The following is a 24,407-nucleotide window of genomic DNA, read 5'->3' as shown; positions in this document are numbered from 1 at the left end:
ATTTGTGTTGACGGGGAAGCGACGCATATAACAGGTAACAGTGTCGTTTACTTTACTGCTTTTCGGTGCCACTTTAATACATTAACTTTAAAACAAAAGAGTCGTATGCTGTGTAGTTGGAAGTAGGTCAAACCCCGGTTAGCTTTGAGACTGATGTGTGTGTGTATGAGGAAAAGCCGGGGGGCGCGTTTACATTGACTGAGCTATATACCTACCGGTCAGTGTAGCTTATGTGTGTTTCTCTCTTCAAAGTGAAAGTCTCCAGGCTAAAAGTCATCACGTGAAGCTGCTCAGTTTGCTGTCTGATACAATGTAAGCGGACAAAAAAAAACACCAGGAAACTAGGGAGGGTAATGATAGCTTTTGTTCTCACACGGTTTGGTTGCATCCAGAGCAGTGATGGTGGGAAGTAACTAAGTACATATATACTCGAGCTTTGAGGTATTTGTGTTTTGCTTGAGTATATTACACTACATTTCAGAGGGAAATATTGTACTTTCCACTCTATAGGTTAGGAAGTAAGGAAGTACTGCTTTCTGTATTCTGTATAGTAGTGTAAACTAGCTCCACCTCCAGCAGCTACAACAGTAACATGCTGCTCTAACACTGATGATTCAATGTTAATAATCTAATGATGTCACATATAATAATATATCAGTCAGAGGGATCAAACCATGCTTTTACTGCAATACTTTTACTACATCAAGATCATAATACTTATGTACTTTCACTCCAATACTAATATTTCAGCAAAAATCAAAGATTAGGGGAAAAAGTCCAAAAACTGAAAACAGGTTTGTGTATGAGAACTTTGTTTTTTCTTCTTTCCTCTCACATGAATCATCTCATGACCCCTCAGGTTCACCTGGTGACCGTTTGGAGGGGCCCAACCCCTGGGTTGGGAACCACTGGACTGAACTGGCTAATTGTATAAAGCAGTGTTATCTAGCTCCACCTCCAATCTACAACAGTAACATGCTGCTCTAACACTGATGCTTCACTATAAATAATCTAATGATGTCGTATATAATGATATATCAGTCAGAGGGATCAAACCACTACTTCTACTGTAATACTTTAACTACATTTTGCTTCCATAATTTTACTTAATAGGGATTTTTCATTCATGACTTTTACTTGTAGTAGCTTTTACATTGCTGTATTGGCGCTTTTACTAAAGTTAATGATATGAATACTTCTTCACCACTGATGACCACAGATGATGAAGGCTGTGTGCTAATCAATGTAATATACACCTGCTGGTTGTGATGCCATAACTTAGAAATAGTGAAATAAGAAATCAGCAGAGTCAAAGAGCAGCAGAGGTTGAGGTTGTTAGTTTGTGAAAGGGCTTACTGTAAGATTTTGGGTGACCCCATTTCACACTTGGACATTTGCAAATATACAAGAAAAGTAACAAACTCAAACAAAGTTTTGGATCTAAAAGGCTTCACTAAAACCAACACAAACACTGACAAAATGAAAGCGACAACATCACAAACACTGTTGAGTTGTGATAGTTAAAGGGTACCGTCACAATTTTCCAAGTCTGTCTTAAAACAGCTGCCAGGTACCCAAATGAACACTGACAGAAGTTTTCCTCGCTGTAATCATTCACCCTGTTCATACTGGCTATTAAAAGATCACCTTAAAATGTGCTTTCACGGTAAGAGATGGGGGCCAATATCCACAGTGTGTCCATGCAGTCATTTTATTCAAAAATGCTTTTAAAAGTTTATTTGAAGCTTATATGAGGCTTCGGCAGTCTTGAGGTAGTCACAGCAAGTGGATATCTGCCACATTTAAAGCCTTTTTAGCATAAAAGTGCCTCTTTGTATTTCCTCAGACAGTGTTTCCCCATTGAACTGCGGTGGAAATAAAGTAACAAAAAGAGGGACTTTGGCACTAAAAAGACATTAATGTTGAAAGATTTGCACTTCATTTGGCTCATTTGGACCGCTGAAGGTTACATCACTTACCTTGTAAGCGCATTATGAAGGGATCTTCTAATGGGGAGTATGAGCAGGAGGAATTATTACAGCAAGAAAAACTAATCTGAAATGGACTGTTGTTTTAGGACACACTTGAAAAATTGTGAGACATCCAAATTTGCTGCCTTTTAATTGTCCTCTAGTATTTGGATCAAAAAGCCAGTGGAAAATGAGGTGCTAAATTAAGTCAGCTACACCACTTATGTCAGTGAATTACAGTAGTTGCATATTTAAACATCATTTATCATAATTTAGGTAAATATAAGTAGTGAATTGGACTTGGTTCCAGCAGACACCCATTATAGAAATACTGTTATTGAGACTAGGGTCAAGAAATGACATCCAAGATTCAAAGTGAAACTGAAAAGCAAAAGGATAAACACTCTCGCCCATATTACCCAAATTAAAAGGTTATGGTGTTCAAGGGGTACATTAACATTCCCCTTAACATTAATTAGACTACAAAAAATTGATGACATCACCTTGGATGTTGGGCTTTTTTTCACTGTTTTCTGTCGATCATGTCAATCAATTGATTTATCTAGAAAATAATCAGGCTGCTCAGCGTTCAGGAATTCGGACAGGCATTTCCTGACCGAGCGAGCGCGATGGGGTGGGGCTGAGTGAATCTATGCCCTGTGCTCAGCTCTACGTTGAAATAATATTTTACCCATTTTAAATAGTAAAAAAATAGAAACACAATACGTGGCAGTCAGTGTTGAACAAATGTATAGATAAGAACCCCTACTACTGATGTATCAGTTACGTGGGAAAGAGGTCAACAGACACTTTTGATATAAAACTTCACACAAGTGCAGAGTTTGAATCACACTCCTCTTTATATTGACGTCATGCTGCTGTTATGTACAAAAGCTTTGCCCAAAATCTTATCAGAAAAACACAGTCAGGAGACCGAGATTAGAACATACTTTTTGCTTGGCACAGTTGATAATAATCACATGTTGACCTGTCTAACAGGCTTTGCATTGCTCAAAGTTTACTTTTAACGTTCAAATGTCTCATTTTGTCTGACTATCAATCCAAAATTCAAAGATATCCAGTTTGTCATTTAAGACAAAGAAATGTAGGAAATACTCACAGTTAATAATATTTCTTGGCATCTTTTCTTGGTAAATGACTTAGTTGGTTATCAAAATAGTTAGTTATTGTATCAGTTGTAATTCTTTGTTTAAGCTCAATTTTCTCAGTTTAATGTGGAATATGATCATTTATGGTAAAATGGTAAATGAACTGTACATATATAGCACTTTTCTAGTCTTTTTGACCACTCAAAGCACTTTAAAAGTTTCACAGGTTGGCACCCAGCGACCATGCAGGGTGCCAACCTGCTCATCAGGAGGAACCTAACATTCATTCACACATTCATTCACACATTCATACACCATTGGCACAGCCATCGGGAGCAATTTTGGGTTAAGTATCTTGCCCAAGGACACATCAAAATGCGGACTGGAGGAGCCGGGAATCAAACCACCAATATTCCAATTGGTGGATGACCGCTCTAACTCGTGAGCCACAGCCACAATTTATGTTTTGAAAATTGCTATATAAATAAATCTAGGTCAGTAAAAGACCTAGTGATGTTGGCATTTCAATAAATTCACCATCCACAAATCCACCCTCAGTGTTTGAGCTCATCAATTTAAAGATGGACGTGTGTAATTCTCCATTTTCTCATTGCTTAATCCAGTTTTTTTGTTTTGTCTTTAACTACAGAGACGGTGGCCCTTTCTGATCTGAAGACATAGTCGCCATTCAAAAATGTGGTTGAGCACATTTTCACGTTTTGCTCTGCCGGCCCTGCAGAGGAGCACCTCTGCTATGACCTGCCAGGCACTGAGGGCTTGTCGTAGACCTGGGCTGGCTGCAAGTCCACTACGTGCTTGTCTGACTTCAGCGCAGCTTCGTGGGCATCAGACACTCGGCTCAGCCTCTCTTCCCGAGGCTCGACACTCAATGAGGCACGTCCGGGCCCTCGATGAGGACAGGCTGCTGGAGGTGGAGTGGGAGGATGGAGGCCAGAGCTTGTATCCGTTCACCTGGCTGAGAGACAACTGCCAGTGTCCCCTGTGCACGCTGCAGTCGGCTCAGGCCCGAAAACTGCTGATGGCTGATCTCGACATCCACACGGGAGTCGACGTTGTGGAGGTCACCAATGACAACAAGGTAGACTTGACCTCACTTGTGTTTCCCTGTTTTTCGTACAAAAGATATGATTTTTCTTTTATACTAAAAGAAGAGATAAAGTAGTTTACTTGCACAGTTTCACAATAAACTACATTTTAACATTTCAGGTGCAATAACTCTAACTCTAATTTCCCCTTTTCAATAAGCAGATTAGGGGATCAATAAGAAAACATGGTTACACTTGGGAATTATTCAAAGTCTATTATGCGTCCAATTATCTGTACACTTGTGCTGCTTGCTCTTTTTGACTCCATTGTAATAGATGGAGCAGAAGCTGTAATGAGCTGCTGTAGTAAATCAAGCTCTGTATGCATGCACATTGTAGCCTCTGAACTCCACTGACAAATCGCATATCCTATCAATCACCGTTGCTTATGATTGTAATAGTTTTGAACCAGGACCTTGGATCAAGAAGCTTGAGGTAAAATGAAGTGTGTCAAATCAAGTAGTTATTTCAGACACATTTACTTATCATCATTTATCATTAAGATGAATAAAAGTACTGAACTGGACATGTTGTTGGCAGATTTTCAGCATAAAAAAACGTTGATGAGATTGGCGCCAAAAAGAATCAAAATGATGTTGGAAAGCAGAGGTAGCACAAAGGGAAGCGATTTGTGCACCATTACCAATTTAAAAGTTTGGATGTTCTAGATAAATAGAAGTTAAATTGGGACATTAAGACTAACCTGGTACACTATTTGCCTGTTTTCTACCACGTGTTCAAGTGAAACATCCCAACCAGTTCTGTAAATTCACAAAGCATGAAACTTAACCCTTTGCTTCCTGTTTAAGAGTGACTGTCTGGTGACAAAATGTGAAGATCTGTGAGGATAGACCCATCTAATTTAGTCAGAAATACAACCTGACCTTTAAATCCACCTTCATCAGCTTTGTCCTTCAGAAGGTTGAGCTCCTGAAGTGGGACACAGCTATAAACAGACTGCTGTGATGTGACAGTGCTGCCAAGCCAGAGTGACGCTCATTGTCATGTCCTTTTGTTGATGAAAATGAAAGGCAATACGTTTCTATTGCAGCTCCATTGTTTGCTTTACCAAGATTTAATGGATAGTTTATTATAGTAAACATGCTTTAAGGGACACAACAATAGTTTCAAGCTTTCTTATCTTTCTCGCCACAGCTACCAAAGAAGCAGATGATCAACAAATCAATCTGAATTTAATTAGATTGTTTTTTTGTGTGTATGCGCTAAATGTGTTTCTCAGTTGTTTGACATAAGAGAGTCTTGCTTTATTCAGCTTCAAGGGCAGTCTCTTCTGAAAGACAGTCACTCTCTCTGAAAGCAAGCAAAATGATATGAAAATCAAAATCACGCATCATTTAAAATAGACAACCCAGCAAATATTTGACCTTGTCATTTTCAGTCAATAAAAGACTCAGTATTGGAAAAATAAAAGCCAAAACATGTTGGCCAGTGTGGATCAGTGAGTTTTTTCAAAATCTGGATTTCTTGCCTTCCCTCACCAGGTGTCCATCGTGTGGCCCGACCAGCACACCAGCGTATTTGATGCAGAGTGGCTCAAGAAACGCTGTTTTTCTCCTGCTGCAAGACAAGCGATGCAAGAGGAGCACTTCCTCAATGGTGAGTCCAGCTTTTTATATCATTCATTTACATTTTAAGGCATCAGTCTTTGTATTTTATAATTGTATGTACTGAACTGGTACTGGGCACCGATTGCTATTGTATACGTGTGTGCAGTTACTGTAGGTGATCTGTAGTTTGCACAGAAATGTTTAATGTGTATAAGGGGCTTAGATGAGATGGTAAACTATACACATACACGTTGCTGTTAAAGTTTCATTCATGTTGAATTGGAAAGTTCTTATCTTCTCCCAAATGTGTATCCCATGTGTGCACAGCATGAAGTCAGGGATGTTGCGGGATAATGAACTATAACAAGATTAATAAGAAAAATAATATACATAATGCTCACAAGCTGCAGACAAAAAGGTTAGTATAGACTGAACTGCGCTCATCTGAAACTTCAGATTACTTTCTAATTGATTGCTGTGTTGTTAATCTAATGACCATGAGATAATTTACGAGGGAGGCCATTAATCATGATGTAGCTGTCTTGAAACTTACAGGATGGAAAAACACTGTCATGCATTAACTGCACTTTCCAAACTGTATCTGAGAGCAGCAAAATGTGCCTGTAGGACAACCAGTGATACGTGCTTGTACACATGTTACAAGCTAGCAGGATTGATGAGTCTTCGAATGAATTACACATGGCATGGACATCACATTGCATGCCACTGGATGCACAACTTTATCATTAACATCTAATTCCTTAAGTATATCATCATATCAAAAATCCCAAACCCAAAAGCAGCCCATTTAGATTCTCAATGATCTGTCAAATTTCATACTTAATTTTTCACTGCAGAAATGTTCAAAGCAGAAATGTAATGAATTATTCAGTGTCATTGATTTTGGTCTTTCTATCAAATGCTTCAGTATGGTAACATGGCAGCTGCGATTTATTGAAAAATACAAGATGATCTAATTTTCATATTTTCCTTCCACTGTGGCCGCATTGGAAAGCTTGTAATTTGTGTTCTTTCCTACATGATATTTGGTGTCTGTTTTCAAGTCAATATAAAAATTTAAGGGGAAGAGAATCTCCGTTGGCAGTAATTCACAAGGCCGTCTAATTTCTGTTGTTGGTTAATGAAAGTTTTTCAAATGTAGTCAGCGGAAACTAATTTGACCCTGTTTTTGGTGGGTTTGTGCCTTTTTTTGGATGTTTCTGGCATTGTGGCCATTATCACTCTCTTAATCTATCATTTTTTCCCCTAATTGATATTTTTAATTGAAATATTTTGATTTCAAGCTCAATAGTAAGACACTTCAACAGGAATTGAGCGTTTGTGAACAAAATGCTCGTTCACATCCATTATGCAATTAAGCTGAAGCCCTCAAACCTGACTGTGTAGCTGGTAAAATGAAAACGAGTGTACCTTCCCTGCTAACCTTTCCTGGAGGAAAAACAAAAAAAAAGATGCCCCTGATTTAAACTCTTCTTTCCACACATTTTTTTCCCTCAGGAACATGGCAGGGTTGTTAAGGAAAGAGGTTTTTCTAAAGACTGGAAGGAGGACTAATTTTACAGTACATTTACAATGGCCCAATACGCTTTACAGTCTGCCAGACAGCAGAGGAGAAAGTTCAGCGTTGGAACAAGGTAGCGGCACTTCACTGGAGCGGGGGATGGACTGTAGTCGGATTGTGTACACACACGTGGTCCTGAAGGACCCACAGGGCTGAGCGGCTCCTGCCCTGTCTCTGTTCCAGACTGATTAGGGTTTTTTGTGTGTATATGTGTGTGTGTGTTTCAGGGCTTTTCCATTCATGTTGGAATTGTAAACAGATCCCCTTCATTACATTATACAGACAGATAGTCATTTTGTAGTGTAGACTTTTTTTTTTTTTTTTCAAACCACTCAGCTCAGAGCCAGGAGCATTCCTGGAAGATACCGCTAAGCTCATGCACTAAAACACAATACAAGATGACGTGCTCACATACACATACACACACTCGCACACACACACACTCACTCACTCCCTGGGTTTAATTATTTCCTCCTGAGCGCCGGCTTGAAATTCCTTGCCCCGAAAACTACTGGAAAGGTCCACATTCTTGAAAGATGGATGATGAGCAGCGTTCACCTCCCGAGGATTTTTCTCATATTCTCGCTCCTTACTTCTCCATGACGTTAACTCACTGAAGCGCAGTCCACAGTTTTGAAGTTTTGAAGTTCAGTTTCCTTTTTCATGCAGTGCACCTAGATTTTTACAGGCCCAGGTTTGCCTGTTAAAATGTTCTCAACAGTGAAAGTGTGCCGCACACAGGACACTGGGAGGTCAACATGATAATTGGAGCTTTGGGGATATTATTCAGCTTGTGCCATACCTCTGTCTGCATGTCTAGAGTAATGTTTTCTTCCTCTGCTTTTGCCGTTTCTATGGAGTTGTGCAACTCAAACCGCAGTATGTCATTCAGCAGCAGCTGTTATTGGTGTGAGACTTGAAACTATTACCATCTGCACTTAATACATTAGCAGAAAAACGTTTTAAAATGTGTTTTATACAGTCTCAACTATAGGAATGAGACTAGAACATGTTGAATTTGTTGTTGGTGGTCATTTATTTTAAAGAGTTTAACACTCAATCATTGTGACAATTTACAGTTTTACTGTTTAAGTCTTAAAAAGGATCCAGGTGATTACTGTGCAAATTTTAGTTTTCCTCTTCCACTGGCAGTAAATTTTCCTCTTAAATAAGTTTCCATGCTTAAATCTTCAATTAGATCTTCAGGTAGGTCTTCAATTTTAATTTGTTTCCTGTTACGTAATTGATGCACATGTGTTTCGTCAGGGCCTCTATTTTATTGTCCTTGCACATCTCATCTAGACAGAACTGAGCTGAAGTACAGTCTGCATGTGAAACAGCGTTTAGAGAGTGGACTTTACAGGCTGGCGTCTGTATGAATGCCAGAAGTCTCTTTCAGACCCCCTTCTGACTCTGCCATATGGAAAACTGATTTAGAGTGAGGGTCAAGGAAAGATCTGCATGTTCTTACCAAACACTGCTCACAGTTGTCAGTATTTCCTTTCTTGGGAATGAACAAATCCCAGAGCCTGTACATGTTAGCAGGATTTTAAAGTCAAACTGCCTGATGTTTAACACTGAAGACCTCCTTAAAGACACGTTTTTGGTCCTGGTGGAAGTTTTTAGGTTCACTTAAGTTACTAAGTATTTTTTGGGATGTTGTCTTTCTGTTGTTAGATGCTATTACCAAATCTCCAATATCCCAAGATGCAGTTTTTATTGTTGAGATGCTTTGTTTTTAATTTTTGATCATCTAGCTTTTTGAATATTAACACTCTGGTTATGTTCAGTGGTTATTCTGTCTTGTTACATATTTTTGAGATTTTGCAGACTGACTCATTTGTGGGCCAGGAATCTTAATTGATACAAGGTTTACGGTTAGGCCACACCAATCCAGTGTGTTATTTTGCGATGGAAAGTTTGATTGGTTGGTCTAATCCTAACCCTCTGCTTTGGCACCGACTGAAATCTCTTAACAATCTGATTCTGGGAAATTTTGTACAGACATTCACGGCCCCAAGAGGATGAATCTTACTCTTTGGCTTTGGTGGACCCTAGACTTTTCATCAAGGGCGAACTTGAGGTTGACATGTCTTCATACATATGTATACTAATATCTAACCTTGGTGGCCAGAGGTTGAATCTTAATGACTTTGATGGTCCTCTGACTTTTCTTGTAGTGCCACCATATGGTTGACATTTATGGTTTTGAGAGAAAAGTCTCAACAACTATTTGATGGTGTTTCATGAAATTTTGGTGCAGACATTCATGCCCCCCCCCCCCCCGCCTCCCAGGATGAATTGTTATGGCTTTGGTTGATCCCTTAACTTTTCATCTTTGTTCAATACTTTGAGGTTTATTACCAAATATTTTCAAAAGCATTGACATTCCCACAGCTCGGTTGTACTTTTTTATTAACTTTGTGGTTGGATTGGTTGGTTGGTCTACCACTTTGGTCCAGAATGAAATATTTAAACATCTGTTGAATTCATTGCCATGAAATTTTGTGCATAAATATAAATGACTTCAGCGATCTCCTGACAGCAGGTTCACATTTGTGATTCAGAGAGAAATGTCTCAACAACTAGTTGATGGATTACCAGAAAATGTTGCACAGTCAAATATTTAATTAAACAACTACTATGTGACAAGCATGCTGTCAGATTTATTGGTGTTTTTTGTCAAAAGCCTTAATCTCTGTAGTTGTCAACATGAGTTCCATCTCATTAGATTATGTCTCATCCATTAATGGATTCCAGACGTTTCAAACTCACACAAGCTGTGTTTTGCTGGCATTTGAACTTTGGCCTTTTTTACGTCACTCGGAGGAAATGATGCTGCTGAATTGCTCTCAGGAACACCAAAGGCTTGTGTCACTCACATCCTTATCTGCAGTGACTCTTCCTTTTCGGTGATAAATCTGTCAGTGATTTACTCAAACGCCTGCCAGATGCTTTTAATATTTGTACCATGTCATCGTCTCAGGCCCCACATTTTGCGCTTGTCATGTCTACTTAGTCGCAGTGGGAATCGTGACTAATTTCACGTCACTGGTATTTAAAAGATGGATATGAAACAGGTTAAATGGGTTTTTTCCAAAAAGTATAAATACGCCCCAAACACACACAAGCTCATTAGTCACTACCTCACATCTGTAGTTTGAAAGGCAATCATTCTCTTCCAATCTGCCTTCACGACACTCCTCTGATTCAGCAAACTGTTTAGATTGCTCACCCTGACCATGGCCAAATAGCATGTCATTTTTATAACAGGTTGAGTCATTTGCTGTGATCACTCAGGATAACTGTGTTGAGTTGTACTAACAGAGGTAAGTGCCGCTGCCTGACCTTCGTTGGCCTGCCTCCCGTCACATTTCTTTCTGCTCTGCTGGTCAAAGTTTGATGTGGTTTCACACATCAAGCAACAATGGTTGAATAGTAGTTTGACCATGTGGAATTGATTTCTAATTCCTCTATCATCATCGGCGGATTGTTTTTATTTCCCTTGTTCCGCGAGTTGAGTGATAATTTTATATTTTAGTAACAGCAGAAAAGCAGAGTTCGCTTACTGAAGAGTTTGAAATATCACCTAAAGTATGTGATATATTTTTATAGTAATAATAACTTTATTTATATAGCACCTTTCATACATAAAATGCAACTCAAAGTTATTTACATTGGAAGCAATAAGACAAGAGCAAACAAGCACTGCAAGTTAAATTCAACAGCACAGGTTAAAACAACATTAAAGCAAATAAGAAGAAATAAAAACAGATTTTATTTAAAAAGAACATTAATTAGAAGCTTTGTGGTAAAGGTATGATAACATGATATTTTTTCTGCTATGTTTTCATGTTAGATTGATTAGCTCCTTATTCTCCTAAAGGTGCTATTAAATGTGAAATATAGTAATAAATCTAGTACAGGGAGGCCTCTGGGATTGTGTTAGGGACCACCATCTCTCACTAAATATATGAAAGACAACTCTGCACAATTTATTCAGACAACTTTTTTTTATAGCAAATTGCCTTCCTCAAGGTTTTAACTGAATGATTATTACCGCACACAGAAAAGCTGAGTCTTTACCAATTATCCGGTGAAGACTAGACACATAAGCCATGTCCTAATGCCGGAGCTGGATCGCCTTAAGTCCTAATTTCTAGACTGAATACATCATAACAGGCTTGTCCTATTTCTAAGGCCTCCTCCAAATTCATCCCAGAAGTCTTCTTTTGCCCAGATCTTGTGCGAGGACACAACTGGTGTATCTTTTTCCAAACCTCAATAACAGATAATCCGTTCATGTCAAGCGTGATTTGAAGTAAAATATTACAGCTAAATCTGAATTTGAGGGAAATTATAGGGCATTTTCCTGGAGTTAAAAGTATGAAAAGTTGCATTTGTGACATTCTGGCAATAAAAGTGTACAAATCTGGGGAGGAGGTGTATGTTTAGCCTCTCCTTCACTCTTTCCTAGACCAGGTTTTTTAAAATTTTTATGTAGGATGCATCCTCTCAATTGGGACACACACTTTTATCGTCCCTCCAACACAGAAATTTCTGAGTACAAAATCTCACAACACAAGTTTATCCAATCAATAAACCCACACAAAAAGTTCTCAAGAGTGCGACTGACAGAAAACAGTGACGACACTTGAGGTGCGATGAGATTTCTGTCATTGTAACAGCTGTCCCTATTACATCCTCCTCCAGCCTGCCAAGAACGCCTCCAGTCATCAGCCGCAGCCAAAACTTGAAAAATGATTAACCTTAAGCTGAAGATTGCCTGTCAAAGTAGTCTTGGCGTTTCATCGTGTCTTTTTACCTCAAATATGTGAGGTTTTTTAGCATTGTGCATGAGGGGCCATTTTTGATCTAAAAACAAGGTGGAAAATGCTCAAGTAAGCAATTTGTACTTCATCAAAATAGTTAGAAACACATTTTGATACCAACATAGAAAGATCATCTCTTGATAATATCTATCTGGTACCAAAAAGATTAAATTTAAAGTTGTTTCAGGTAATTTTTTAAAAGCTTTTACTCGTTTTTGAACAAATTTGACTATAAAATCTTAAAAATATTGTACTGAACGGGCCTTTAAATGTTTTCAAAGTGCAGGATAAAAAAACCCTCTTTTCCAGCAACTTTTAGCTCTTCTGCTCCAAACCCTTTAAAGCTCAAATTATAATGTCCACGTCCACATAACCGTTACAGACAGCAGACAATGTAAATTTTGTCATCTGCTCCCCGAGCGTCCTCGTGGACTCTCTGTGGATGTCCGAGCGCAGCTGAAAACTGTTAACCGCACATGTGTGGACACACGCAGAAACCCCAATGTAGTATAAACAGAAACGGGTGCACATCCGCTTCTAGTGTCTGAGTGTGTTTTGGATTATATCTGACTCTTCAGAACAGACTGTCCGAGACGTAACAGCGGTGGAAAATCTTCTTTAAACACTATTTTTTTTTGTCTTACTTTTTGCTCAGTACTTGTTGTGTTTTTTAGCATTTTATACTATCATTTAAATTCACTTTCCCTCTTTTTTCAGGTTTTTTACATATTAAGATCAGATTTTTTTTTTTTAGTCTGCTTATATTTCTACTGCTTTGTTAATTTGTGTAGCAGCTGATTTGTCAATTGGACGTCTGGCTGCTGTTTTCCTCTTCGCCTTCTGGTCTGAATTTAGTCTTCTATGTCATCGCTCGTCTGTTGACAGAAAGGCTCCTGGAAACATTACTGTAGAGGTCCATCGGTGGGGGTTGGGGGGGTTGGGGGGGGGTACTTTTATATTCTTCCAAAACCTGCCTGTCACTTCACACGCCATTTCCAGCTCACAGCAGATTTGGGATTTCCACACACATGCTCTCGTACACGTGAACATGCCGCGCTATCAACCTGAGAGGAATTTGTGGAATCTAAATCTTGTGTATTAGTCAAAAATGAGCTCTTATCATGGCTTCGTGAGCTGTAACGGACAGCTGAATCTGTTTTTTATGGTGGTCAGCCAAACGTTCCACATATTAGTCGTCTCTTCCCTGAGAAATCTGGCCTCCCCTCAACAAATGTCACTATTTTTCATCCACACAGTTTATTTCTGAGAGTATTCATCTAATTCCTTCCTGGATCAACTGTATTTGGGTTAAATCACCTTTCATTTTTGTCTCTTTTGATATTTCAGCACCTTTACATCATGATTAAAAGAACTGGGTTTTTCCATTTTTTTGGCGAGGCAGACGTCCTGCTTGGCGCTTCAAATAATAATGAAATCATTGAGTCTAAGTTGGCAAAAAAAAGGATCTAATTTTGACAAACTACTGCAAGGCTCACAAAATTTTGGGAACTCAGACCTGCTGAGGGAGAAAGAGTTGAGTTTGGATTAGCATGCGGCGGGCCCGCAGCTCTGCAGTGAGAAAACACTGCTTAGTCTGTCTCACCCCCCCCAAAACTGGGAATGCAGAGGCTGGCTGCTCTGTCATCCAGGTCTGTCTCATAAATAAAGGTGCGTTTGTCGAAACTGGCGAAGGGCGGAGTTGAATTTGCGGCTCCATGGATACACACAGATGCAGATTTTTAGGTCAACTATAAGAAACACAAACACACACATGCTAATCGTGGACTGGGAACTCAAATATTTGGACTGTTGAGTCTTGGGAAAAAAAATATGATTGAATATGTCTCTTCTTTACAAGGACAAATAAATAATGTGGCAAAATAAAGTTCCAAGTTACTTTTTCCTGTTTAGGAAAAAAAAAATCACCTGATATTGTTAATCAGTCATGCTACGATGCTATACGCTGTTAAAAATGAATTTAACAAATATTTTTGCAGCTTTGAGTCATCAGGCTAATCTAGTTTAGCAAATTGTGTAGCAAATTAACGGTAATGAATGTAAGACAATGTTGGTGGTACGGTTGCGTAATGGCTGCTGTGTCTTCTCAGGAGCGCTAATCATAAATCAGATTGTTTTCATTAGCAGATTTTTGTTCATGCAGCTGTACGCAAGCTGAGTTCTAGATGATAAACATGCTCCAAATAATAGTCTGTAATCTTGATTCACATCCAGGCATTAGCAGAGACACAACAGTTATTTAGTATATATTGTAAACTATGAAAAAAATAGCAGACTATCAGCTTTTATTGAAACAGTAGTGTTAAAAAATGTAGAAGAAATATGGTAAAATGCTTTATTTGGATGCTGAAATAAGGCAAGGTGTATTTAGTAAAATCTCCAGAATGTGTTTTTGCAATAGATAACAGCTTGAATTGAATTAATTGAAACTATTTCTTTAAAAAAAAAAAGAAAAGGGGTTGTTTGGCCCTGCGCCCATCAGCGTGCATTCCACAGATGGCTCATTGAAGTGAGCTGATCCAAGCTCTGTGATAAAAAAACTTAACCAAGACAAAACAAAGCTCTCTGGATATCCGCAGCGAATGAAGCAGAGCTCTGAAGGCTGCAGAGGAGGGGAGTGAATGCAGAGGCCTCCGAGCTTCAACAGACAGAGCACAGTGAGCGGAGAGAGAGCTGCATGACAGCCACAGGAGTCGCGGCTTCAGGTTTCCTCATCTGGAAAAGCCACTGTAGCAGACCACGACCGGGGGGGAAAACAGGGAGAGAGAGAGAGGGAGAGGAGTGTGTGTGTGTGTGTGTGTGTGTGTGTGTGGCAGGGGGGTTATGCACATATACTATCTTGTCAGACTGTCAGAGGTGTCCCTTCAAACACACGCCAGCGCTGTCTTTCCTGTGAAAACCCTCACTTGATTTCACACAAATAAGGACCCAGCAGAAACTCAAGGCCGTCTCAAATTGACACTCACACACACACACACACACACACACACACAGATACTTAGAAACACACACATGCTAATTCCGACATTGTATCTACGCTAACTGCAGCTGGAAACTATGCAAGACAGGGTGAGGTTGATTTCTCATTGACTCTGTGGACACTCTGTGGAGGTCTTTCCAGAAAAAAAGAAAGAAAGAAAAAAAAAGCTGTGGTGAATAAGAGGGTGTTTGTGAGTGTTACACACCAATGAGACCAGAACATCAGCATTGACTGCTGCAGGGCAACCGAAACTGACATGAAAGCATGTTAGGGTTCAGATGAGTCATCTAACATTATTCGCTTTATCTTCAGTTTGTCCTCCTTTTAAGCTGATTTTTACAACCTTTTGTCCAGTTTATTTGCTTTTTAGTTCATTTGAACGCCTTAACATTGACAGTACAAAGGTGTCAATCACCCCTCACATCTGTCTTTTAAGTCCGCGAAGAGTCAGTCTCCTCAGAGGCTCACTTAAAGCTCTACAGTGATTCATTAAAATACTAAGATCATCTTACTTAAAGCAGATATTATCCATATTTATATATAAGCAGTGGATCAAGTGACTATTTGCACATGAAAAGGGGTTACTAATACCTTACTCTGCTGTTACCCTCAGCAGCATTTACTGAGTTTTTAGTGTCTTTAAGCTGCTTGTTTTGGTTTTCAGACCCAAAACTTCTTCATTTTGATTCAGTCTCAAAACCATGGAAAGTTACATCTATATTAAGTCATTTTTTTGGACACTTTAGGGCAGCAGAAACACATTGTAAACACAACACTGACCAGCTAATGGCAAAGTTTGTCAATTTACACATCCAACAGACGCGTTCAATATTCACTTTCCTTTTTAGCTCGGTTTTTTAGTCTACTGGAGGAAATATCTGCTGCTGAAGCTGCTAAAAGCTTAGTTGCTAATTCTGTGTGGGTAGGAAATGTACTGGCAAATAGTTTTTTGAAAGGTTTCTTTAGCTTAAAAACACTGTCCAACAACAGTGCTGATAAGGGCGATGATGGTTAATCAAATTGGAGCGCATTGGTAGCTGAGTGGTTACTGCGGATGCTACATCATTGCAACATCCCTGGTTTAAGTCCAGCAAGGAATCTTTGTTGCATGTCGTTCCCTTCTCTTTATCTTGTTTACCGTCAGCCTGTATGAAAGCTGCTATCTAATAAAGGCAAAAAATACCCCAAAACATAATATGAATTTTTTTGTTAAATAGAAGTTAAATCATTAATCAAAATCAGTACAGTGATGGGTCAGGAAACTAAAACAATGAATTAAAAGACATTAAAAAGATCCATAGAGCTGAGAACTGGGAACTGTGGGTTCTTCATATGAGCGACACCTGTCATGTTTACAAGTAGTCACAAGTCCAGAAGCATCATCTGTAAAACTGAGAGAGTTAATAATGATGTAGTATATTACTGCATTGCTAGTAATATCTCAATATTTAAGCAGAATAGTAAAGTAGCCAAATTTATATGAATACACTGTATTCAATAAATACACTGTATGTTCTAACTTAAGATTTAAATCATAAACTACTAAGTAAGTATACATGTCACATTATCGTTGTGGATTGAGTGTAAAATACTTTTTTATTTGTTCTACATTGGACCAGATTTGATCTCCAACAGTTCAGGTGTCAAGTGCCTTTATTTGTTCTTTAATCTGAGACCGGTGTGAGTTAGAAGGAGGCTAAAAAAACTTCTTCGTGATCCTTCACATTCAAGATTTGTGATTATCCTTCCCACTTAAAAACCAAGCCTACATTACGAGCTGATTACATGATAGTCATGCGAAGTTCTCATCTTCTGTTCGACCCCGGCGGCCGCCTCGGTGTTAACTCACTCGACAGCGAGCACGCGTGATCAGTTTCCAAAATGAGATTCATGCTGAACGGCGGCCAGGACTTGCACAGCTGATGTATATGCACAGCGCGACCGCAGCTGTAGCCTCTGTGTCACGGGTGACACCCTAAACCAGGGGAGCCTGAAACACAGCGGCACCTGTACAAGACACCCAGGTCCAGGTTTCACAAGAGTAATTGTAACATTCAGGCTTGACCTTTGCCCCAGTTTCTGATACTTAGCCTTTGTTTCCCTTCCACCCTCTTGAGTTTTAACAAGTGGGGGGGGGGGTTCCTGACCCTTTTTGAACTGTGCAGCCAGAAACTGATTGTTTGTGACAACAAGCCTGCAGGGAGGTCCGCGAGTGACGACCATCGCTGTGGGTTCTGACTGATGTTGCCTTTTGAAAAAACGAGGCAACGGGTAGTCCACAGCGCTAGTTTAAAATCACGGCCTTCAGAGTGAACAGTCACAATGGTTTTTCAAGTTTTAGATAGTGATAAATTACGCGTGAACTTCAGCAAAGCTTTTCCCTGCTGCGGGTCCATCTCCTGCAGGCTGCGGCCTTGTAATCTTGTTTGGGATGCAGCCGGTTGGAACATTGTTTGAAAGTCAGCGGGCACTGAGAGAGAGAGAGAGAGAGAGAGAGAGAGATGGAGAGAGAGTAGACACACGAGGAGGAGCCACAAACATCAGACAGGTACACAATCTCCTCAGTTAAACCTTCCTCTTCCCATAAATGTACTTAGCAGCTGTTTCTGTGGAAGTCGCTGGAGAGAGAGGCTCCATGGAAAAAGGAATCAAGCCAGCTGGGTGGAGAGCTGTGGGAGGATTTTTTCCACTTCTGTCTGTCTGACAGAGACATGCAGCCTTTTTCTGAGTGAGCTATTCATCTTGAAGTGTGCAGACTGTTGCATGCAGTGGTAAGCTGCAAAGTAAATGAAACAGGGCTTCTTTTTTTTTTAATAAGAAGAAGGCCAATAATAGATTTAATTAACACAAACATAAACTTTCTCATACTGTTTGTCGCTTCTAAATGCAGTTTTTTAAATTAAGTTTTATTTCTAAGAGTGGAAAAATGGCAACTACACATATGTTTTATTTGGAAAATGTGCGTTCATTCCTATTATTGACCTGTTTTTCATTGTCCCTGCACATTTTTTTTGCTCTTTTTCTAAAAAGTCGCCTCAGAGGGGAAAACGTGTTTCTAAAGGTAGTCTTGCATGTGTTATGGAAAGTTTTAAGGGACTGGGCACGCTCTATTGCTCATCTCTGCTGCACACCTGGGTGGTTCTAGTCCATTTTTATCAGATGTACCAGACCGCGGTGTGATGTCGACACAGGTTTTCTCTGTTTTGAAAACGCTCCGTATCTTTGTGATGTAATGCTCTCTGCATGGCGTCCATATGTTCCTATCATTTATGCCTCTGCGTAAACCTGCCAATATCCTGTCGAGTAAAAACAGTGGTTGAGATTTATTCATGCAGCATGGAGAGAGAGAGCATGTGCATTAAAGGAACATGCTGAACGGGGGGAGGAAAGAATAAAGCATCAGATGAAATTATGATAAGTGCAGATTCTGCTTCTGGTTGTACAGGATTTGTTTGTTTAACAGAGCAGCTACATGACAGGACAAAGACTCACTGGTGGATGGAAAATCTTCATGTCGGTGCACTGCAGAAATGTTTTATTCCTCATCAGACAAAACAAGAAAAGAAATTCGCTGTATGTATGAAAGTATCAGCTAACACTAAAAGACATTTCTTCCCTTGTCCTCTTTCTCACTCTTTCTCATTCTCAGAGCGTTATTACTGGGACCGCAATCTGCGTATTCCCACAGCAGACTACGAGGAAGTCCTGCGTGACGATAAGGCAGCGCTGGCCTGGCTCCTGGCCCTGCGTCGCGTCGGCATCGTCTACCTGAAGGGGGCTCCGCCAGAGCAAGGCCATGTGGCTAGACTCGCAGAGAGGATCGGTTATCTCAGGCTGACTTTCTACGGGTAAGACCCATTTTTTTGGTTCCAGTCATCTTCAGCCAAGCCACTGTTTAATAATCTAAGGCCTCTCTAAATCCTGAAATGTTGAATTTTCCACTCTGTGTATTTTTACTGGAGCAGAGCCCAGGGAGTGTTATTAGTGAAAGTTAAATAGAATAGACCTTTTATTTACCTTTTATTTCCAGGGAACCACACAAAATTAAAAAAAAAGCACATCCAAGATATTTTTGATAAAAAGATTCTCACTTTATAATATTAGTGTTTAGGAAAATGTGTGTGCTGTTCAATTATCTGTAGCTTTGATTCAGTCTGGTTCCTCTGAGACGCTTAGAGAGAGCGTCTGCTGGCCCCTTTCATCACAAGGGAGTTCATCACTTTGACTTATTGCAGCGCTGATTACTTGAGGACAGAGACGAGGAAAACAACCTAAAAGCATTCCAGCTTTTTATAAGCCAGACGAATTACCTGGTGCACTCAGTCAGAACAGAGGTTTGGAGCGTAAAGCTTTTCCACTGCCAGCGGATGAGCTCATGCTGCTGGAAGTAAAGGAGACTGCAGACTGAAGCTGCAGACCCCGCCGTCAGGAAAGGACTGGACTGCTCTTTTTTTTTTTTTTACACGAGTCAGGCATCCAAATGAGGCAGGCAAACAGAACACAAGGAGATAACTTTACCTCATTAGCGCCCGGACTCTCGCTGCATCTCAATGAAGTATCTCCTTCAGAAGCTCCAGTCTGAGCGCTCCTGTGAAGCTGCCCAGTTTCCCCCTCAGGGATCACAGCAAAGTTCATCTCATCTCAGCCTCTTTTTTTCTCCTCTCTCTCTATACACAGCTTAATTGTTGCTGCTGATCTTCCATAGCCAAACTTAAATAATTAACGTGGAAGTTTATTAACTCATGTTATCTTTGTCCTCAGGCACACATGGCAGGTCCAAGACAAATACATGGCAAACAACGTGGCCTACACTTCAGGCAAGCTCAGTCTCCACACAGACTACCCTGCGTTACACTTTGCACCTGGAGTGAGTAAAATTGACTTGCTTGATCCTATTAGAGCATTAAACTGCACTAAACAGATATGTTATCACTTATGAATTTATGTGCAGCCTTTTTATGTTTGTTTCCACTTGTTGGTATTTGGATTTTATGCCCTTCGAGTTGTAAAAACGAGCATTTGTGCGGCATGTGTGTAGGTGCAGTTTCTCCACTGCATCAACCAGGCAGTAGACGGAGGGGAGAGCGAGGTGGTGGATGGCTTCCACATGGCCGAGCAGCTGCAGAGAGAAGACCCCGAGGCCTTCGACACCCTCACCTCGCTCCAAGTGGACTTCACCGACACGGGGATGGACTACTGCGACTTCATGCTGCAGTCCAAGAAATGCATCATCGAGTGAGTGGAGACGGCCAGTTAGATCACACACACACACACACACGCGCTCATTTGTAAACCCCTCTGTGCTGTAACATTTCAGAAAATGTTAATTGGAAATGACATGCATTAAAAGATGATGCAGGGGTTTGTCATTGAGTGTGGGGTAGATATTTGAAGGAGGACACTGCCATCTGCTGTTCACAGTTAATACACCTTCATAAAAAATGGAGGCAGATAAAGCAGCATAGAGATGTGTAAGTTCATGTGTTGAGTGAAGAAACTTGTTTTTTCGAATTGATTAAACATTTCATTTTTAAAAATTGAAAGATGCACATCACAGTTTCCTAGAGCACAAGATTTTGTCTTCAAGCTGCTTCAAGCTGGAACTTAACAGTGTTTGATTATCAACTGAAGGCTTTAATTTCTGTGAAACTAATCATCTTACGGTTTGTCCTTCTCGCTCCCTCTCTCTCTTTCTCTCTCTCTCTGTCTGAGCAGTGTTGATGCAGAGGGTCGAGTCGCGAGGATAAACTACAATAACGCCACCAGAGACTCAGTGCTGGACTTGCCCCTGCATCAGGTTCAGCCCTTCTACCGAGCACTGAAGGCCTACGTGAATGTCATGAACCGACCAGAGAACATGGTCACCTACTGCATGGAGCCGGGTCAGTGTGCACCTCCTTTTCAAAACTCTACTGATGTAATATGTACAATAAATACATTTAATTAGCCTTCTAATACTTAATATAAATGCTCAAAGTTTAAACTAAAACAGTTGAGGCTCTCAGAGAAAGATCCATTCAGGTTTAGAGTAAACACAACAGAACAAGGTCATGATGACATCAAGATGGTCGATGTCATCTCTGTCACTGTAAAACAGATCAAATTACCCTAATCTGGTGTGACCCTCTTTTTAAATAATCACTGCTCAGCAAAGGGTCTGCAGCATCCAGAGACACACACAGGGAATAATGATGTTTTATGTGACATTAAGGACATTAAACTGTAGCAGGATGCTGCCACTCATTTCAACACCACCACCAGCAGCAGCAGCAGCTTGGATTCAGTGCTGGCAAACATCCAGCGTAACGGCGCGTCCTTGAGGATGCTGAAGGGTTCAGTACGCTTGAAATGATCCTGCTGGACGACTTGTACCTGTTAGTACCGTCATTGATAATGTTGGGGAGAAAAAGAACAAATAAACACATTGCTTTCAGGAAATAGCCACAGCCTCGTACGCTGAGTCTGACATTGACAAAAGTGGTCTCCTTGTCCTTCCTACTCAGCTTTTATGGTAGCAAAATAACAGCCAGACATCAAAATGTAAGCATTCAAATGTTTAACAGTGTTAAAACTTCACTTGACTTTATGTTTAAGCAGTCTGGTTGGTTGCTGGGCGACATATTTTCCTCTCAGGACTAGCTCTACATGCTCGCTGCATCGTTCAGCTCTACAAGCCTATTATTTTTATTATTATTAATATTAAGAATACTGCGGATACTGATAATGATAGTTAGACTACTTTATAATACCTATCAAAGTTATAAATGCTTTACATATTAATTTAGACACATTAAGTCATTTCAGTTTCTTAATTCTGCAACCGTCATGATGCAACATACTTAATATAGAGTTGGTAGACTTTTATTTATTCCCTGGAAAAGTAATAACAGTCAACAGAATCAACAGTTATCACAAAACTGAAGTAAAACACTCCATTATTTCATCAGTTTTTAACCTAATGTAGCAAAAGGTTAGTTTTCATAAGGGTAATACTTCACTGTATTCCCACTCAGTACTGACACATCCTGTCAGCATGCTCTGCACTCTGTAGGGTTTGCAACAGCTGAGTAAAAACCTCAAAAATCTGAAAAACTCTAAAGTTCAAGATGTTCAACTGTTGAACTTTTACTCAGCTATTTCTGTAGAGGTTCAGACTCCTCAGTGTAAACCCAGGAAACATAACACTGAAACGTTGCAACACAGAGGGGAGCAGAAAAAAGGGTATACTTTACCAATCTTCATTTATGTAACGCCAAATAACAAAAGTTATCTCAAGGCAGTTTTCATATAGAGCAGATCAAGACTGTACCCTTTAATTTCATTTAAAGAAACCAAACATTCACACATGAGCAGCACTTTTGTGGGGAAGAATAACCCTTCCCTTTACTGTGAAGAAACCTCAAGCAGAACTGGGCTCTATAATTGGTCGTCATCTACCTTAACTGGTTGACCGGTCTGTGCTGTGTCAGATGTTGTTCACATTAAAAGTGATGAAAGTAAAGTGAAGGATGAAAAGAGAAGTCTGAAGCATTTTATCTCCAGCTGAACAACTACAAACTGTGCTGCAGCTGAGTCCGACCCCTCTGTGAAGGAGACTAATCTAATTACTGACTGAGATAATAAAGTAAAAATCAACCTGTTAAATCTGATCTCTGGCTGTCGTTGTATTGCAGGCGACATCGTGACCTTCGATAACTGGCGTCTGCTGCACGGCCGGAAGAGTTACGTCAGTACACCAGACAAGCTGCGACACCTGGAGGGCGCCTACCTGGACTGGGACGAAGTCATGTCTCGCCTCAGGATCCTCCGCAGCTCGGTCCAGGGGGGCATGTGAGCCCAGGAGACTGATACCTTTAAACATGTAGCTTTACAGCCTTTGTGGAGAATCTAAATGATGTCAGATGGCTATTAACTGTTAGCGGGTTAAGCTAAATGTTGCTCTTAAAAAGCTGAAATTACACGAGGGCAAAGTGCAAAGATACCGAAATATGTAGGTACAAAAATATGTGACAGGTCGAAAGCTCGCTGACTGAAGTTGTCGAGCATAAATTGGAACATTATGAAACTTAATGCAACACTGCAATGCAAAAATACCATATTAATGGTATTAAAATTTCAGAAGAGACCTAAAATATTTTACCAAAATAAAATTTAAACAGGCTTTTGGACTGATTAGTCATGGTGACTAATGACAATTAAGTTTTTATAGGCCGATTTTTATACATTGTCCTTTTTACTCCACAGTTTATCACAATACACATTAATGGACATTAAAATAGGCATTATTTTTGCCTGTTGCAGTATTACACTACCTCCTACTGTACAATCATGTGCCTCCACATAGGATGAGACATCCTCGACTTTCTCCTTATTCATTCTTAATTTCAATATTTGCCTTGAAGTTTTTAAACACAGTAGTGGCTTCACTGCAGCTGGCAGCACAAAGTGTAGATTTAAATTCAAATGTACTTTTCTCCTCCACTCGAATAGTGGATAATGTGTAGGTACAGTTTGCAAAAGTTTCAGAAAGCTCAAAAACCTCTGCATGTAAAACCAGTTGAAGCATTACAGGATAAAATGTTTGAAGTAGTTTTGGTGAACTGACCCTTTAAATATCCAGACTTACTGTTATATACAAAGCTATCATATTACAATTTAATGTTGATGAGCCTGTTATGTTCACTATTGTTACTGTAAAGCTTTCAGCCTTTGCCAAGTTATTTATTTAAGGCGTTTTTTGATGTAATCTTAAAAACATTTATAAAAACATTATGGATGTTTTTTCTCCAAAGCAAACACAGAGACTTGCTTACCATCAATGTTTATGATTGATGTGTGGTTTTGACTGTGTGTACACATTTTTAATATGTCTTTATTCCCTTCATCCAGTCTTAAATAAAACTTTTAAAAAAGATTGTGCTAATGTTCAATCTGGAGCCAAATGTTTCAAATCAGACAAACCTGCATTTTGTAAAAAAAAAAAAAAAAAAAAAGAAAAAAGAAAGTGTAACAGCACCTTAAATAAATCTTCAAACCTTCAAATGTCATATCTTCTACTCATTTACACACACACACACACACACACACACACACACACACACATTTAAATTAGATTCTATTATTCATAAAAAAAGAACAATGAGCTTCATTTGGGACAACTTTATTATATTGCCAAAGCTGTACATATTCTATAAATACTTTTTCAAATACTGGAATACTTACACCTGACATCTCATTTCATT

The 24,407-nt window shown here is 39.7% G+C and overlaps 1 protein-coding gene across 1 annotated transcript; it reads left to right on the top strand.

Moving 5' to 3' along the window:
• bbox1 (butyrobetaine (gamma), 2-oxoglutarate dioxygenase (gamma-butyrobetaine hydroxylase) 1) lies at positions 1–24,150 on the top strand. Its single transcript, XM_053318493.1, has 8 exons — positions 1–34; positions 3,729–4,178; positions 5,688–5,802; positions 18,815–19,013; positions 19,927–20,032; positions 20,204–20,400; positions 20,881–21,047; positions 22,839–24,150. Exons 2-8 carry the CDS (start codon positions 3,774–3,776, stop codon positions 22,997–22,999), a joined length of 1,350 nt encoding a protein of 449 aa, XP_053174468.1. The 5' UTR covers positions 1–34; positions 3,729–3,773; the 3' UTR covers positions 23,000–24,150.
• Positions 24,151–24,407: the final 257 nt, after the last annotated feature.

Source organism: Scomber japonicus, chromosome 1 (genome assembly GCF_027409825.1).
Source record: "Scomber japonicus isolate fScoJap1 chromosome 1, fScoJap1.pri, whole genome shotgun sequence".
Taxonomy (NCBI): Eukaryota; Metazoa; Chordata; class Actinopteri; order Scombriformes; family Scombridae; genus Scomber; species Scomber japonicus.
This window is presented reverse-complemented; position numbering and strand designations above follow the sequence as displayed.

Excerpts from the sequence above, each read along its gene's own strand:
- bbox1 (XM_053318493.1), top strand. The coding sequence starts at position 3,774 with ATGTGGTTGAGCACATTTTCACGTTTTGCTCTGCCGGCCCTGCAGAGG. Across the intron at positions 4,179-5,687 it reads AGGTCACCAATGACAACAAG|GTGTCCATCGTGTGGCCCGA; the intron begins GTAGACTTGACC and ends TTCCCTCACCAG. Across the intron at positions 5,803-18,814 it reads AGAGGAGCACTTCCTCAATG|AGCGTTATTACTGGGACCGC; the intron begins GTGAGTCCAGCT and ends TCTCATTCTCAG.